Genomic DNA, 18079 nt, shown 5'->3' on the forward strand with positions numbered 1-18079 from the left:
TCCAATAAAACTCTTAAGTTTATCCAAAAAGGTTGAATTTTGAAACAAGACCAAGTAGAATGTAAAAAAGTACCAATTTCTTGATTACACCGAAAACATTGATCAGATAAGTTTGTATTTAATCTACTTATTTGTTTGCTGTGTAATATATAATTGTTGTAAAAATATATTGTACTAATCTGAGTCGAAGTTTTATTGTATTTGTCATATTGTCAAGACATAGTCTTGACCAACTTGCTTCATCAATATTAATATTCAAATAATTTTCCCATTTTGGTCTTGACGCATGGATTCCTTGTTTAATCAGATTATACATAAAATAAGTTTTTTTTAATTTTTTCCTTTTTGAATTATAGTTTCAATTAAATTAGGTTTCGATAATAACATTGTTTGACCCAGTTTATCTCGTAAATAAGCTCTTAATTAAAAGTAACAAAAGTGTTATTTTATACTTATTATTTATTCTTTAATTGTTCAAATGACATCAATATACCTCCTTCATAACAGTCTCCTATACATCTAACCCCTTTTTGATACCAATTATATAAAAGTTGATTGTTGCTTTTTAAAATTTGGAAGTTGTAAGCCTCCTAAGTCAAATTTCCATGTCAAGTTTCCCAACGATAAACTCGACATCTTACTTTTCCAAAGAAATTTCTTCACACATTTATTTAACTCTAATAAAGAAACCCTAATAAATAAAGACTGTTATCTATGAAATATATTCATTTTTATAGCATTAACTCTACCCACTAATGTTATTGGTAAGATCATCCAATTGTCAAGATTTTCTTGAAATTTTTTCAACAGTGATAAATAATTTAATGTATATAATTTATTTATATCATTATCAACTCTAATATCTAAATATTTTATGCCATTTATCGGCCATCCAAATTGAGTTGCTAATCCACATTGACTATAGGCTCCTTTAGTAAGGGGTAAAATTTCAATTTTATCCCAATTTATTTTATAGCCTGTAACTTTCCCATATTCTTCTAACCTAGAAGATAATTTCCGCTACGAATGCAATGGGTTTGTTAAATAAATCAAAACATCATCAGCAAATAAATTAGTCTTATATTCCTCCTGATTTACTCTAAAACCCTTAAAATCTGAATCAATTCTAATTAATTCAGCTGATGATTCTATCGCCAATAGAAATAAAGCAGGTGATAATGGACAAGCTTGTCTAGTTGATCTTTTTTGACTGGAATGGTGTTGAAATTCGGCCATTTGTCACTACTTCAGCGTTGGGATCAGTATTTAAGGTTTTAACCCAGTTGGTAAAAGGTACTCCTAACCAATATTTTTCTAATATTTTAAATAAAAAAAATCCCACTCCAATCTATCAAACGCTTTTTTCTGCATCCAAAGCGACTACCATACTCATTTCCTCCCTCTTCTGTGCCAAATGAATTATACTGAGTAACCGAGTTACATTATCTGCCGATTGCCTATTTTCAGTAAATCCTGTTTGATTAGTATGTATTAATTTTGGTAAGTATTTAAATAATCTGCTAGATAAAATTGTTGCTATTATTTTATAATCCGTATTACACAAAGCCTGTACGATGCTGGTTTTAAAGGATCTCTCTCTCTTTTTTGACAATACTATTAAAATCACTGTCAAAATAGACTCTGGAAGTTTATGTGTTCTTTCCACTTGACGTATTAACTCCATAAAAGGAGAAATTAATAAATCTTTAATTTTTTTTTGTAAAATTCAGGCGGAAAACCATCGTCTCCCGGAGATTCATTACTCTGAAGTGAACCTAAAGCTTGTGCAACCTCTTTTAATGTAAAAGGCATATCTAATTACTTCTGTTCTTCCGAATTCAAATTTGGGAGAGTTATTTGTGATAAAACTCTTTCTATCTCATTACCATCATTTTGTGACTCCGATTGATATAATTCAGAGTAAAAACTTTTAAATGTTTCATTAATTTCTAAAGGTTTATAAGTAATTTTATTTGCACTTGTTCTAATTGCATTTATCGTTTTGGAAGCCTGTTCTGTTTTCAGTTGCCAGGCAAGAATCTTGTGTGATCTCTCACCCAACTGATAATACCTCTGCTTAGTTCTCATAATTGCTTTTCCCTTTCGATATGTCTCAAGCGGCTTATATTGCAGCTTCTTGTTGACGTGTTGTCTTCGTTAATTCTGTCATATGTCTTTGAGATTCTTTTTCTAATTATGTAATCTCTTTTTCCAGCCGGTACAGTTCTACCATATATTCCTTCTTAATTTTAGAAGTATAACTTATTATCTGACCCCACAAATAAGCTTTCAACGCGTCCCATAATAGAAATGTATCATCAACTGAATAAGAATTTGTATCCAAAAAAAAATCTGTTTTCTTCATAAAATCAAAAAAATCTTGATGTTTAAACAATATTGAATTAAATTTCCATCTATTCGTCGATTCCTCCTTATCCATCATTATTATTGTTATTATTAAAGGAGAATGATCGGACAATATTCTCGCTTTATATTCCATACTTTTCACTCTGACTTGATTATTCGTCGATAATAAGAAAAGAAATCTGTCCTTGAGTAAGTTTTATGTCTGTTAGAATAGAGCGCATAGTCTCATTCTCTTGGGTTAATGCTTCTCTACATATTAATCAAATTTAATTTTTTCATCAATGATAAGGTTAATTTTACTACTTTCGAATTTTTAACAGCCTTGGTTGATCTGTCTAATACTGGGTCTCGACAAAAGTTGAAGTCTCCACCTGTTAATAATTTATCATGTGGGTCATCCAAATTCAAAAAGGCTTCTCGTATAAAAAATTGCACCATTTACATTTGGAGCATAAATATTCATGACAGTCCATAATTGCGAAAAAATATTGGCAAAGTATAATTATATATCTCCTTGCAGAATCAGTTATTACACATTGTATTCTAATTGGTAACGTTTTATTGACCAAAATTGCAACCCCCCCTCGCTTTTGAATTAAATGAAGCTGTAATAACACTTCGCACCCAATCTCTTTTAATTTCTGCTCTTCTATCTCTGTTAAGTGTGTTTCCTGCAAGAAGGATATATCTACCTTCATTTTGTTAATATGTGTTAAAATTATTATTCTTTTCACCAGTCCATTAAGTCCATTAATACTAAAACTCAAAAAAATCAACATGTCAGTCATTATTCTCATCAACATTACTCCAATCTATAGCATTACTTAACATCTCAACTCTCATATTTCCTTGGTGCATATCTTTAAAAATCACCATGTTGCTATATGTCTCCCCCCTCCAATCATCCAGGCAAAAAGAAAGAAATAAAAGATACATAAATTATAAAAAAAAGTAACAAAATACCCCCTACCAATGTTCCGAATAACAAAAAAAAACACAGCAACCCCTCCCCTCCATTTTGCGGGCCATGGTTGCCGCCATGATTACACACATGAATCCGGTAGCGATTGATCAGTAGTTGTTCCAGCTCCCCCCTAGCAAACAAACAAACTATATATATATATGTGTGTGTGTGTGTGTGTGTGTGTGTGTGTGTGTGTGTGTGTGTGTGTGTGTCTGCAGTTTGGGCTGCCGCCTGCAGAGCCCTGTGTTTATCTTGACATCTTAAACATTTTATTAAAATTGATCGCAGATTTTGGTCCCGATGTGGTTTTCGTCTAAAAGCTCTATGTGCCCTTTCAATTTCAATTGACCGATTTCCCTCTTCCATTTGCAAATTTTCCGGGATCCATCTTTAAAAAAAATCTATTAGATCCCCCTCCATACCTTCTTTAAGACCAGCAATCTTAATATTATTTCGCCTACTAAAATTTTCCAGCACTTTCACTTTTTATTTCCAACAGCCGTTTTCTTTCTGTTGTTCAGGCAAGGATATTATCTTCTATCTTTTCCACTCTATCTTTGGTGTCCTCCGATATTTCTTCCAAGCTTTCAACTTTCTTATCAGTTTTGTCCTTTTTTTCATAACATTATCAAACATAGCCTACATGTTTCTAGCATCTGTTCTTTTACCTTGAATTCAACCATTATTTGTACTAAGGCCTCTTTTATGTCTCCACGACGTACTTTATTTTTAATCTCCTCTTGTTCTTCTTCCTCCTTTTCTTCAGCAGTATTCACCGGGGAGTCTGATTCTAACTCCGAATCACTCTCACTTTCAGTGGCAATCGGTCCTTGTAGTTCGGCTTACACCGATTTGCGCATGCCTGCTTTTTTATGCATGTGAAATTCCCGCCTCTTCTTCCAAGAGACCGCTGCCGCCGCCGTTGTCAACCGCTCTTCAACGTGGGAGACAAAGTGTGTCTGCTCGAAAGGAGATCCAACCTGAGCCCAAGGTTCCGTCGCAGTAGTAGGCCCTTTTCTCTTCCCATCTCGCGGTGTCGTCAAAACGGTAGTCTTCTTCGGTTTCTGTTTACAAGGCATATCTTAAAATAATCTTGTGTAGTTTATAAGTAGTTTTCAAACAAATATTTATTAACTTTGCTTTATTTAAACGATACTTTACTGATTTTTTTTACGGGAGAGCTGGATTTCCACGACTCGAGCCTACGTCATCAAGTGACGTCCCCAGGAATCGCATCTTGAGGATGTCCTCGATGCTGGGGAGTGTTGTGCTCGTGATGGAGTTGGTTGAGTTTACACCCCTCTGCCGCCTCCGGCGACCTTGTGCATTGTGCAATCCTCCCTGTTCCGGTGACTCCCTGCATCCTCTGCACCACACCCCGGACTAGTCACTCTATCCCTTCCCTTCACCCTTGCCCGTCTTCCCCTCCTCCTGCCCGTCTTCCCCTTGCTCTTCTGCACCCCGCTAGTCTCAGTCAACAACAGCAGGACCTGCACCCGTCCTTGTCTTCCTTCCTCCCCCGACGACCCACTTCGTCATAAACCCTCCTTCCCATTCCCGTCACCGTCAGCCACGGCTTCCCCTACAGCCCTAGCCTATTTCCTCCACCGCCAACCTCTTCTGCACACGCCGTCTCCATCAATACTCCGTTCTCTTCACTCTTTGTCGTCTCCATTATCTCCTCCTTTCGAGCCTCCTCTCGCCGTCTCCTTGACACGAACGATCCTCTGCAGCCATCCACGTTTCCATTAACACTTTACCTCCTCCACACCCCTCCTTCTCTCTGTTCATATGGAACTCTGGGGGAGGAATTGGGAGAGGCGTTGCCCTGTGTTACACCATCTCGCCATCCTCCACCGGATATCGATCCCACGGTTCTGAGCCTCAACACTGTTCTGTGTAGTGGTAGCAATGCCTGGCCAAAAGAGTTGAATGCTCCTCTTGCGGGATATGGGAAGGTGGGGATCCTTCAGGGTTCCTGACAACTTACCGTGTAAGAAAGCCATAGAGCTGCCCTTACTCTGCGTTGCAGAGTTGGAACTGGAACTGGATGAACTTGGGATCGTTCGAGTAACAGAGGGGGTTATAGGGATGCCAATCAAAGAGGTATTTACACGCAAAGTGCAGGATACAGAAAGTTGAGTAAAATTCAGAATGTGAAAGTGGCTAAAAAGGCAGAGGCAGTGTAGAGATATCTTGTGGCCTACCCGATTAATAACAGGTATTCCACTTTGGATGGGTGGAGAGAAGTGCAAATGACCGATCATAGCAAAGACTCATCGGTCATTTCTCCGGCACTGAGTGTGGTTTGTGGTTCAAAAGGGCAGAAGGTGAGATGTGGCGAGGTGTATCGATGGGATTTTCTTTGGTTGAGGAACAGAAAAGAGGTACTGTGGGCGAGAACAAGATTTCTCGATGCAATGCGGTCGTTATAGGCACCATATATAGGTAAAGAAGAAGGAGCTCAGTTCTGCAAACTTGGAACAACGTCTTCGGATATGCGTATCGCTGGACTCCCTTTCACGGAAGCTGTGACCTCTACAGACGAGACGGTTTCATTTCATTTCAATTCAATTCAACTTAAATTTAATTGTAATTCCATCATACATGAATGGCCATGAATACAGACAAGGACACACACACACATTTATGCAGTTTGAGACCCCATGGACACTTTGAATGCCACCGTAATCTACAATTGTTCACAACAGAGGTTGTCTTCTGCCGAGCGAACACCAGGGGGCAGCACAGACTCCTGCCTGGAGGCCGCGCCTCACCGCTCCGACGTTGGTCAGCTCCTTCAATTCTTTTCTCATGAGCCTCTCTCTCAGTTTACACCTGAACTGGGTTGGAACTAATATCCCGGCGGTAAGGTTTGCCATTGAAAGCGGGGGGGGGGGGGGGGAGTGGTGGAATAAACTGGAGTTGCTGGAGGATGTAAAGAAAAACGCCATTGCTGAGAGTTGACTGTTTGTGGGACAGATGTTTTTAAGCCCTCAGACAAAGTCAGGAAGCAAAAAGTTGAGCCTTCTGGAACTGATGTTCTGAGAGGCGTAAGTTTCAGTGCAAGCAGGATTGTTCGAAGGGCAGATGAGCTCAGGGCAGGGGTCCACGCGTCTGAGCCTGGCACTGTAGATATTAGTGAAACGGGGAGTGGTGTAGCGTATGTGGCTGACGGTGACGAGTTTGGTCGTCGGGAAAGGAGGGTTGACGACGAAGGGGGTCGTAAGGGGTGAAGGGGCTTATGGAGAGAATTAAAGTGTAAAGGGACAGCTGGTGATGACAGAGACAGGCAGCGTGTACAAGAGAGAGGGGTGGCCATGGAGATTGGCTCGCGTGAAGGAACGATAACGTGACTAGAACTAAGAGTGGCGCCGCAGGACGGGGGATTGACAGAGATGGGGCGAGGGAGAGTAGCGGAAGAAGGAGTGGTTGACATGCGTAGTGGTGCAGAGGAGGGAGGGAGTCACGGAGACAGGGAGTATCTTAGGGGAGGGATAGGGCGGCATAAATGGTGAAGGCGTCGGAGAGGGAGAAGATGACGGAGACGTGGAGGGCTACAGGAAAGTAAGTACAAGACCTTCTCTATCAAAGAGGATTGAAGCAGAGAAAACAGCGCAGCAGTTATCCCTTCACACACTCCAGGGTTCAGAAGCTCACCACCCCCAGCACTCTGCCGTGCTAGTACTCCGTAATAGTGTATCTATCTCGGAGGTTGTGCGTGTGTTTGCGTTCAGATGGTGCGCATGGAAGAGGAGGGAAGGGTTGGAGAGGGAGGGCAGTGAAGGGGTGTTGAGATGTCAGTCACTGGGAGGAGGTGATGTCGAACCACACCACCGGCCTTTCCACACAGAACAGTGAATAGCCTCAGAACTGAGAGAACGATATGCGGTGGAGGGGGGCGTGGTGATGTAACACCAGACGTCACCGGCCCCGCTTCCTCCCCACAACTCCCTATGCACACAGAGAGGGAGGAGTGTAGAGGAGGGAGAGGGATGATGGAAATGTGGAGGGCTGTAGGGAATGGCGCGAATCGGGGAGCCGGGGAGAGGAGCTGGGGCAGGAGGGGATAACGGATCGGCGAGGGGTGCTGGGGACGCAGTGCTGATGGAGACGGGGTGTGTAGAAAAGGAAGCTGGTGATGGAAACCCGGAGTGGGGAGTGTCGGATAATTCCTGACTGAATGTGGCGAGGATGGTCGTCGGGGAAGGAGGGGTTGACGATGAAGTGGGTCGTAGGGGAGAACGGGGCTGACGGAGACAGCGAAGGGTGCAGTGACTGCTGGTGGTGACACAGACTGGCGGTGTGTAGAAGAGCGAGGAGATCAGCGAGACGGGCAAGGGTGAAGGAAAGGGACAGGGTGACTAGACCAGTGAGGTGCCGAATATCGAGGGATTGACAGAAACGGGAGAGGGAGAGTAGGGGAAGAAGGAGTGACTAACATGGGTAGTGGTTGCAGAGGAGAGAGGGAGTCACGGAGAGGAGGAGTATTTTTGGGAAGGGATAGGGTCGCGTAAAGCGGTTAAGATGTCGGGGAGGTAGGAGGTGACGGAGACGTGGAGGGGTGACGATGAGTACGTACACGAGTTGGGAATGTCACGTTGTAGTTGAACAAGATTGTTGGAGTGGGGCACGTTGTTCGGCTCTGCTCGCTCCTTCTCTTCTGTGACTCCTGTCTCGAAGGTCGATATTAGAATCTTCGTTCAGGTGAGTGAAGCCTCGAAGAGCATCGGGTTCCGATATTGTACCTGGTGGGAACTTTGCCGACCAATAGGCTGGATTGTCCAAGAAGCCGGTTGTGTGGAAGGCAAATACAAGGTTAGCATTCCTTTCCAGAGCAAGATTTAATTTGAAGGGACTGGAGTGTGTCTTGCTCTCACTTTCCCTTTAAGACTGACAATTTTTGCCTGTCACATTCCTTCCTGGAGTGTCTGCAGTTAAAGGCCTGATGCCGAGCACTGAGTGATCAACTGGGAGATGCATTCCCAGCACTATGGCTTGTGATTGAAACTTTGGATGACGTTACTGCCGTCTTGTTAATTTTGTGTCTGAGTGTAAGGTATCCCAGACCTTCCTCTGTCCTTGGGTTGATCACCATCCAGAGCTCCCTCGCTACAGAAGGTGTTGCCACGTCAGGAGTTTGTGACGATTTGGTCTCTCATTGAACACGAGCAAATTTCTGCTGATGTCCGCTGGAGGGCGCTCTGACCATCGCATCACCGCCTGGTGTGGAGTCGGAAACGACCAGGGTGGCCAGAGGCTGCAGAGGGATGTAGTCTCAGCCAGCCCCGGCACGGACACCAAGCTCCCACCGCCGAGGACATCCTCGAGAAGGCAGCATCCATCACTGAGGACCCTCACCACCAGGAAATGCCCTGTGTTCGTTACTCCCATCGGAGAAGCGTGAAAACTTAGTGAGTCAGGAACAGCGGAACACCTTCTTCCTCTCCTCCATTACATGAGCACAATCTCGACAGTTTTGAGGTATTTACTATTATTTTTTAATTTACATTAATTTTCCATCTTTGCGCCGTACTGATGCTGCAAAAGAAAAAACAAATCTCAGGTGGTACAACTCACAAAGAATAAATCAGATCGTGAATCTGGGACAGAACATGCGATACAGGTGGACAGGACATTTGGAACACTGGCCGTCATCCGTCAGGACACTGAGTACTGGAGCGGGGTGGGCGGGGTTCACGCTGCAGATGTATGAGACGTCCGTGAATCCGCACATGGAGTCGGGTGTTCGGTTTTGGGTGCCCTGCTGCAGGAAAGATGCCATTCAGCTGGAAACAATGCAGGTGGAGATTGCCGAGGATGTTGCCAGGACTCGAGGAACTGAGTTATGGAGAGGTGAGGTAAGTCAGGACTTCATTCCTTGGAAGGTAGGGGTGACCTTACAGAGATGTATATAACCACGAGGGGCACAGATAGGGTGAATATGCACAGTCGTTCTGCCCAGGGTCGGGTAATCGAGAATCAGAGGTCACAGGATTGAGATGTGAGTGGGAGAGAGAGAGGGAGAGCGAGCTGGGCTAGGTAGGTTGAGAGAGGGACGTCGGAGGACCAAAGAAAAGACAGGGCGGGATTGAGAGAGAGGGTCCGACAGAGGAAGTGGGAAGTTAAGTAGGGATGAATGGCAGTTATGAAGGGGGAGTGAGAGTGGGAGTGAGAGACTGGGATGAAAGAGGGTTTGTCAATTGATTCAAATCGCCCCCAGTGGCTGTTGACAGAGATCCTGGATTTCTTCAGGAATATCCGAGAACAAGGATGCAACCGAAATGGCGGATGAATCGCAGATGAAATGGTGCTTTTCAGGACTGCAAAACGAATGCTGACTGGACGATTTACATTCAATACATTCGATGTTTCCGGAATATGTCTTGTACAGGACATTAGAGGTCGCTTTCCTATCAAAGAAGGTTGAAACAGACTCAACAGAAGCAAAGTAGACCCAGTAGACATCCCCGAGAGTTTTCTCGAAATATTCCAACCACTCCATTCTCTCTCCACGGCATTGTATCAGTCTGCAAACTAATCACACTGCACCGCGATCTCCCCGGGGCCGCCTGTCAGTCTACAAACTATTCTCATTGAGCCTCCCTCTTCGCACCTGTGTCAGTCTCCAAACAAATCCCACTGACCCACTCTCTCCGCACAGACCCTGTGGCAGTCCCCATACTAATCCCACTGATACTCCTCTTTCCCACAGTCTCTAAACTAATCCTACAGACCCACTCGCTCCCCAGAGATCTACGTCAGTCTCCAACCTAATCTCGCTGACACACTCCAACAACGCAGTGCCCTGTCAGACCCAACCTCGCCCGTCTTCTCATTTTCCACTCCAGTAATTTCTGTATGGACAGCAGACAGCATTGAAACAAAATTCTGTTGAATTAAAATTAGTGTATTATTGCCTAGCAGGAGCTTCACTCTCAATCAAACCACGGGAGTCTGTGATGGGACGGTGTGGATGGGAGATTCACTCAGTCTCTCATCCCTGAGGTGTGTGATGGGACGGTGCGGAAGGAGGTTTTCTCTCTGTCTAGCCCCGGGAGTGTGTGCTGGACAGGGGTGGAGGTAGCTTTATTCAGAGTATGAGACCTGGCGAGTGTGATGGGACTGTGCGGAGGGAGCCTCACTCGGTGACTGATCCCGGGAGTGTGTGATGGAACGGTGTGTAAGAAGCTTCTCTATGTGTCTGACCCCGGCAGTGTGTGATTGGACGGTGTGGAGGAGGCTTCACTCTGTGTCGAACCCCGGGAGTGTGTGATGGTTCGGTGCAGAGTGACCCATCAATATTTGTCTCATCCTGGTAGACGTGGGGGACATGTGGATATCTCTCGTCGTGGTGTGACACATATCGCTTCATGCTTTGAACTCATTTCGAGGAGACTTGAATTGAAGTTTAAACATTGTTGCGTCGTTCCAGCGTAAGATGTTTCTAAAGTGGATAGGAAATAAAACCGGTCTTTCTATCTGACCCAATCCTTCGAACACGTTTGTAGTGGAAATCAGGAGTAAGGAACTGTAAATCTCCCTCTCCGTACCAACTCACCCGCATGTGTTTAGACGGAGAGTGCAGACCGTCCACTGTCCCACGTTTTACCATCACACACTCTCGTGATCAGAGGCAGAGTAAGGCTCACTCAGCAACCACTCAACACACTCTGTGAGATCAGACACACCGTGAGCTCCCTCCACACCAATCACAAATTCCCGGGATGAGGCTCAGGGTGAAGGTCCGTCCACACCATCCCAAAACACTTTTCCGTGGTCAGACACAGACTGAGTTCCCTCCACACCAATCTAAACAGCGGGGGTGAGATCCACGGTGAAACTCCCACCACACCATCACTGCACATCCACCAGGGGTCAGAAAAAGATTGAAGCTCCCTCCACACCGCCTGAACACAGACTCCTCGTGTCAGACAGAGAGTGAGGCTCCCCAACTCACAGTCCCATCACTTATTGCGGGGATTAGAGACAGTGAAGACCCTTCCACTGCGTCGCAACACCCCCGCTCCCCGGGTTCAGTGGCACGTGTAGCAACACGTGGAGATCCTGCCCTTTAAATCTAATTCCCTGTATCCCTCGTCACGTATCCTCCCCATGCTATTCGTAGCCAAATCGAACACGACCGTATTTGCTCCCCAGTGGGTCTTGGACCATCTGTACAATTGCAATACCGACATCAGGCTGCGGTTTATTGACAACAGCTCAGAGTTCAGCACAAGCATTTCCTCAGTTCTTATCCACAAGCTCCAAATTCCGGGCAGTGCATCTCCCTCTGCAACAGATGTTTTGCTTCCTCATCGGGAAACCACAGTCAGTGCAGCTCGGTCATAACATTTCCCATCTACAGACAGTGCTGAAGCAGCAGAGAGAAATGGGCAAACTAGTGGCTGATGTAACACCGTGTCTAGAGGTGCGTGACCTCGCATTTTGATAGAAGAAATTAAAGTGTAGACTTCTTTCTAAATGCAGAAAAAAACATCGCAGTTCTACGGTGCAAAGGGATTTATGGAATTGCAGGATTCCCTCAAAAGTAAGTTACAAGTGGTCAGACGCAGAGTAAAGCTCCCTCCACACCGTCTCATAACACACTCCTGGAGTCTGGCGAGAGGGAATTTTTCAAACACCTACATCATTACACACTACCGGTGTGAGACACAGATTAAAGCTCCCGTTTACACCGTCACATCACTCACTCCCGGGGTCCGACACAGTAAAACTCCTTCTACACCGTCACATCACACTCTCCCGGGGAATGTCACAGAATGAAGCACATCGCACTCTCCCGGGGAATGTCACAGAATGAAGCACCCTCCATACTATCAGATCACACACCTCTAGCGTCTACCGCCACACCATCCCATCACTCCACTCCATGTATCGACACAGAGTGAAGCCTCATCGAAACTGTGCCATCACAAACACACGGGGGTCAGAAAAAAATGTGAATCTCTCTATGCACCAAACCATCACACGCTTCCTGATTCAGGTACAGAATGAAGTTCCATGTACACTGTCCCATCGCGCAGTCTCGTTGTCAGATGCAGATTGAAGCTGCCGCCCCCCAACACCACCCCTTCCCCCCACCACTGCTGCACCATCCATGTGCACTCTACAGGGGGTCAGATACAATGTAAATAATCATAGTCATAGTCATAGTCAGACTTTATTAATCCCGGGGGAAATTGGTTTTCATTACAGTTGCTCCATAAATAATAAGTAGTAATAGAACCATAAATAGTGAAATAGTAATATGTAATTTATGCCAGTGAATTTTGAAATAAGTCCAGGGCCAGCCTATCGGCTCAGGGTGTCTGACCCTCCAAGGGAGGAATTGTAAAGTTTGATGGCCACAGGCAGGAATGACTTCCTATGACGCTCTGTGCTGCATCTCGGTGGAATGAGTCTCTGGCTGAATGTACTCCTGTGCCCACCCAGCACATTATGTAGTGGATTGGAGACATTGTCCAAGATGGCATGCAACTTGGACAGCATCCTCTTTTCAGACACCACCGTCAGAGAGTCCAGTTCCATCCCCACAACATCACTGGCCTCCTCATTGTCACGTCAAACCCCACCTCATTGTCACGTCAAACCCCTCCTCATTGTCACGTCAAACCCCTCCTCATTGTCACGTCAAATCCCTCGTCATTGTCACGTCAAACCCCTCCTCATTGTCACGTGAAACAGACTCAGTGTCTGACAGAGAGCAAAGCTCGTTCCACAGGGTCCTATCACAAACTCCCGATGGAAAGGCAGAGAGAAACTCCCTCTGCACCATCTCATCACACAGTCAGGATCCTCAGAGTGAAGCGAGCTTTCTAGCGACGAATAGCACATTCCCAATTTCAGTCACTAGGTGTCGCTGCCCCTCGACGCACACATTCCCAGAACAGGACGCAGAGTGAAGCCTGATTCCACAGCGTCACAACACACACTCCCAGTGTTAGGTAGAGTGAAACTCCCTCTACACCGTCCCATCACGTATTACCGGGTCAGACACAGAATGAGGTTCCCGCCCACCATCCCATCACACACTCCCGGGATCAGACACAGAGTGAAACTCACTCCACTCCGTCCTATCACGCACCTCTGGGGTCTTCACAGGGTGTTACTCCCTCTGCACTATCTCATCATATAATTCCACGCTCAGAAATAGAGTGAAACTCCCTCAGCACCGACCAATCACACAGATCCTGAATCAGGTACGGTTTGAAACTCCCTTCACAACGTCTTATGGCCAACACCCAGGGTGAGACACAGAGTGAGGGTCCCTCCACACCGTCCCATCACTCACTGCCGGGGTCAGACACAGAGAGAATCTCCCTCCACACCGTCCCATCACACACTCCCGGGGTCAGACACAGAGTGAATCACATTCCACACCGTCCCATAACACACTCCCGGGGTCAGACACAGAGTGAATCTCCCTCCACACCGTCCCATCACACACTCCCGGGGTCAGACACAGAGTGAATCTCCTTCCAAACTGCACCATCACACACTCCCGCGGTCAGACACAGAGTGAATCTCCCTCCACACCGTCTCATCACTCATTCCCGGGGTCAGACACAGAGAGAATCTCCCTCCACACCGTCCCATCACACACTCCCGGGGTCAGGCACAGAGTGATTCTCCCTCCCCACCGTCCCATCACACACTCCCGGGGTCAGACACAGAGTGAATCTCCCTCCACACCGTCCCATCACACACTCCCGGGGTCAGACACAGAGTGAATCTCCCTCCCCACCGTCCCATCACACACTCCCGGGGTCAGACACAGAGTGAATCTCCCTCCACACCGTCCCAACACACACTCCCGGGGTCAGACACAGAGTGAATCTCCCTCCACACCGTCTCATTACTCATTCCCGGGGTCAGACACAAAGTGAATCTCCCTCCACGCCGTCCCATCACACACTCCCGGGGTTAGAAGCAGAGTGAATCTCCCTCTACACCGTCCCATCACACACTCCCGGGGTCACACAGAGTGAATCTCCCTTCACACCGTCCCATCACACACTCCAGGGGTCAGACACATGGTGAAGCCCCCTCCTCACCGTGCCATTATACACTCCCTGGGTCAGACACAGAGTGAATCTCCCTCCACACCGTCCCGTCACTCACACTCCCTGGGTCAGATACAGAGTGAAACTCCCTCCACACCGTCCTATCATATAGCCCTGGACTAGGCACAGAATGAAGCCCCAGCCACACTGCCCCATCAGACACTCTCGACGTCATACACAGGGAGAAGCTCTCTATGCACCAGACTATCACATTCTTCCCGAGTCAGGTACAGAGTGAACCTCCATCCACACATTCCCATCAGGCAGCCTCTTTGTCAGGCACATATTGAAACTACTCCCCCCCCCCCACCCCCGCTTCAAGTTCGAATACCCCGCTTCATTGTCACGTCAGAGAGACTTGAGATCAGACAAATGCAAAGTTTGTTCTGCAGCGTCCGATCACAAACACACGGTGGAAATACAGAGAGAAACTCCCTCTGTACCATCCCATCACACAGCCAGTGTCTTCATGGTGAAGCTAGCCGAATCTCTCACGTCCAGTTTCAGATACTAGGGGTCGCTGCACACATTCCCAGGGTCGCACACAGAGTAAATCTCCATCATCACTGTCCCATCATGCACCCCCAAATTCTGGCGAGAATGAAGCTCTCTCCACAGCCTCCGATAACATACACAGGGGGTCAGGCACAGTGTGAAGCTCCCTCCACACCGTCCCATTACAAACACCCGAAGTTAGACACGGAAGGGTGCTGCCATCGCATCAAACCATGAAAATCTTCCGGAGTCAAATACAGAGCGATGCTCCCACCGCACCGTCCCATCACACATTCTCGGTGCCCAGCGCATATTGAAGCCTTCCCACCACTCACAGCACACCCCTACCATCGCTGCCCAATGCAAGCCCATACTCCCGGGCAGGTATACTGCGAATATCCCTCTTTAATGTCACGTCTAGGGCATTTCCATTCCGGTGTGAAAGACACACGCTATCTGGTCTATTTGCGTCACGTATTGTTATAAAACTCAATACGAATCTAAACCTCAAGTCATGTCTGTCCCTTTTCCATAATAACCTTGTATCTAATGGCATTACCATCACTAGATGGAAAGTGGCCATCTGCACACATTTCTGTCCCGTGCCTTGTTCCATTCCGCAGGAGCATATCAAGTACTTCACTGTCTCGTTGGGACTTTATACCTACTGATTAAGGAAACTGTCTTGAAAACATTTGACAAACTGTTGCACTTGCCCTTTCACAGTGTGAGGCTCACAGTCAATACCAACATAGTTTAAATGACCCAATATCACAACCTGATGGTTCATGCAACAGATTCCGAACTCTCTGCAGATTTGTTCCTCTGAATCCCTGGGAATCTGAGGTGGTAGTTAATGTAGCCCCATGAGTGAGTTCATACTTTTCTTAATCCTCAGCTCCACACATCCTAGTGCGCATGCGCCGGTCGTGCATGTAGCCTGGTCCAGCCGTTCCGATCTATTCTTACTTTCTTCTTCTTACTTTTTAATTTACGTTATTTTATTTTTTTTCTCACGGTAACACGTCGAAGTTGCACCCTCTCTAACATACTGGTAGAGAGAGTTTTATTTGGGTTTTCTTTAGCGCTGGAAATGGTTGCATCCCGACACGCGGGACAGAAGCAAGGTCGCATTGTGTATTCCACGGACCAGCAAATGCCGGCCGGCTTAGCGAGCAGCGCCGCGGACACCTCTGCTGAAATCCGGAGGGAAACGCGCGGAAGATGCAGAGGGGGATCATAAAGCCGAGGAAAGAGGACCGGGTCGAGACAACGGAGACTTTTGGAGAAGAGGAGTTCGGTGGGTAACACTGACCCGGCTGACAGAGAGTGCACTGAGAGTGGTAAGGGTTAAGGAGCTGGGTGCTTACTGTTCTGGCTAACAACGGATGGTGCAATCCGGGGTATATTACGCTCGAGGAACGTGTTTGCAGACTAGATATTGAACTTTTTACTGTTGGACTTCGGTCACATTCCACCGTCCTACAGCACTGGCGGCACGGGAGGTCGTTCTTGCCTATTGCCATGGAACTTGCAGCTCCTCCCATGGAGGGTCAGACACCCTGAGTCACTAGACTGGTCCTGGACTGATTTTCCATCTGTCATAGTTTGCATTTTGTTGTTTTATTGTTGGGGATTTTGTATTGCTATATTTACGCTCTGTTCTTGGTTGGTGCGGCTGTAACGAAACCAAATTTCCCTTAGGATTTATGAAGTATATCTATCTATCTATCTAAAGCCTCAGCTAGACGAGTTCTTCAGTGTACCCTAACCTAGCACCGCTGTGATGGTTTCCCTGACTAGTAAAGCAGCTCCTCAGCCTAAGTGAAATATGCCTTAGCTCGACTATAAACAGCGGTAAACAGGAAGGTTGAGCTAACAGACCTGCCCCTCCTGCACCCAAGTCTTACGAATGGCTAAAATATCATGCTTCAAGGCGTTGAACCCTGCCCTGAGATCACCTGCTTTTCGTACAATACTTTCTGCATTGAGACGTACGCAGATCAGATTATGAATCCCGGCAGGCTCAACCTTTTGCTTCCTGACATTGTCTGAGGTCTGAACAACATCTGTCCCGACAATGACTCCACAATCTGTTAAGGCATTCTGATTCTTTTCCCCCCGCAACTCTAGTTTAAACACCACACCGACCCCTTTTTATGACAAACCTTCCCACTGGGATATTAGTTCCACTGCAGTTCAGGCATAAACTGAGAGAGAGGTGCACAACCAGGAGGAAATCTGCAGATGCTGGAATTTGATGGAGGTGCACAACGTGCGGCGGTGCTGCGCGGCTTCGAGGCTGGAGTCTATACTGCCCCCTAGTGTTCGCTCAGTAGAAGACAGGCTCTGTTGTAGATAGCCGATTTTGGTGACATGCAAACTGCCCAAGTCCTCAAGCTGTTTATATATATGCCCGCGACCGCGTGTATGTGTGTGTGTGTGTGTGTGTGTGTGTGTGTGTGTGTGTGTGTGTGTGTGTATACACAAGTGTATATGTGTGTGCGTGCGTGTGAACACGCGCGCATGTGTAAATATTGCGTGAATGTGGTTAACTGATATACTACATGTGATTGCTATCTTTCTCTCTTATACACATTTTGAGTGCTCTGTGCCGTGTGTGATTGTTGGCGTTGTGTTTATCAGCTTCGTCCTGGCTGTATTCATGGGTATTCACGTATGGTGGAATTACAATTAAACTTACATTAAATTGAATTGAAAGGAAATGCAACCGTCTCTCTGTAGAGGTCGCACATTCCTTGGAAGACAGCCCAATGGTCCACATACCTGAAGCATTCGTTCCGATCCCAACTCCTTGGCCACGTGTTAACCTGGATGTTCTTTGTATTTCCGGCCACACCTGCAGATACATAACTTTGCAAATTCGCCTCCCTTTCCTATCGATGCCACTGGTTCCCATAACGACACAGAGTGACTCTCCCTCAACACTGCACAATCACACACTCACAGGGTTAGAAACTGAGGGAATCTCCCTCCGCACAAACCCATCACAGACTGCGGGGTTCAGACACAGAGTGAAACTCCCTTCACACCGTCCCTTCCGGCACACCCGGAGTGATACACAAAATGAAGCTCCCTCCACCCCGTCCCCTCACGCACTGCCTGGGTCAGGCATGGAGGGTAGTTCCCTCCACACCATCTCATC

General features: G+C 46.5%; 1 protein-coding gene across 1 annotated transcript in view; it reads left to right on the top strand.

The window, feature by feature from the left end:
* The first annotated feature begins 8946 nt into the window (after positions 1-8946).
* Positions 8947-18079, top strand: part of LOC140208151 (uncharacterized) — a 34319-nt gene continuing 25186 nt past the window's right edge. The window contains exon 1 of the mRNA XM_072276633.1: positions 8947-9192. Coding sequence (XP_072132734.1) covers positions 8947-9192 — 246 coding nt within the window. The remainder of the gene's footprint in view (positions 9193-18079) is intronic.

The sequence above is a fragment of the Mobula birostris genome, chromosome 13, assembly GCF_030028105.1.
Source record: "Mobula birostris isolate sMobBir1 chromosome 13, sMobBir1.hap1, whole genome shotgun sequence".
Classification (NCBI taxonomy): domain Eukaryota; kingdom Metazoa; phylum Chordata; class Chondrichthyes; order Myliobatiformes; family Myliobatidae; genus Mobula; species Mobula birostris.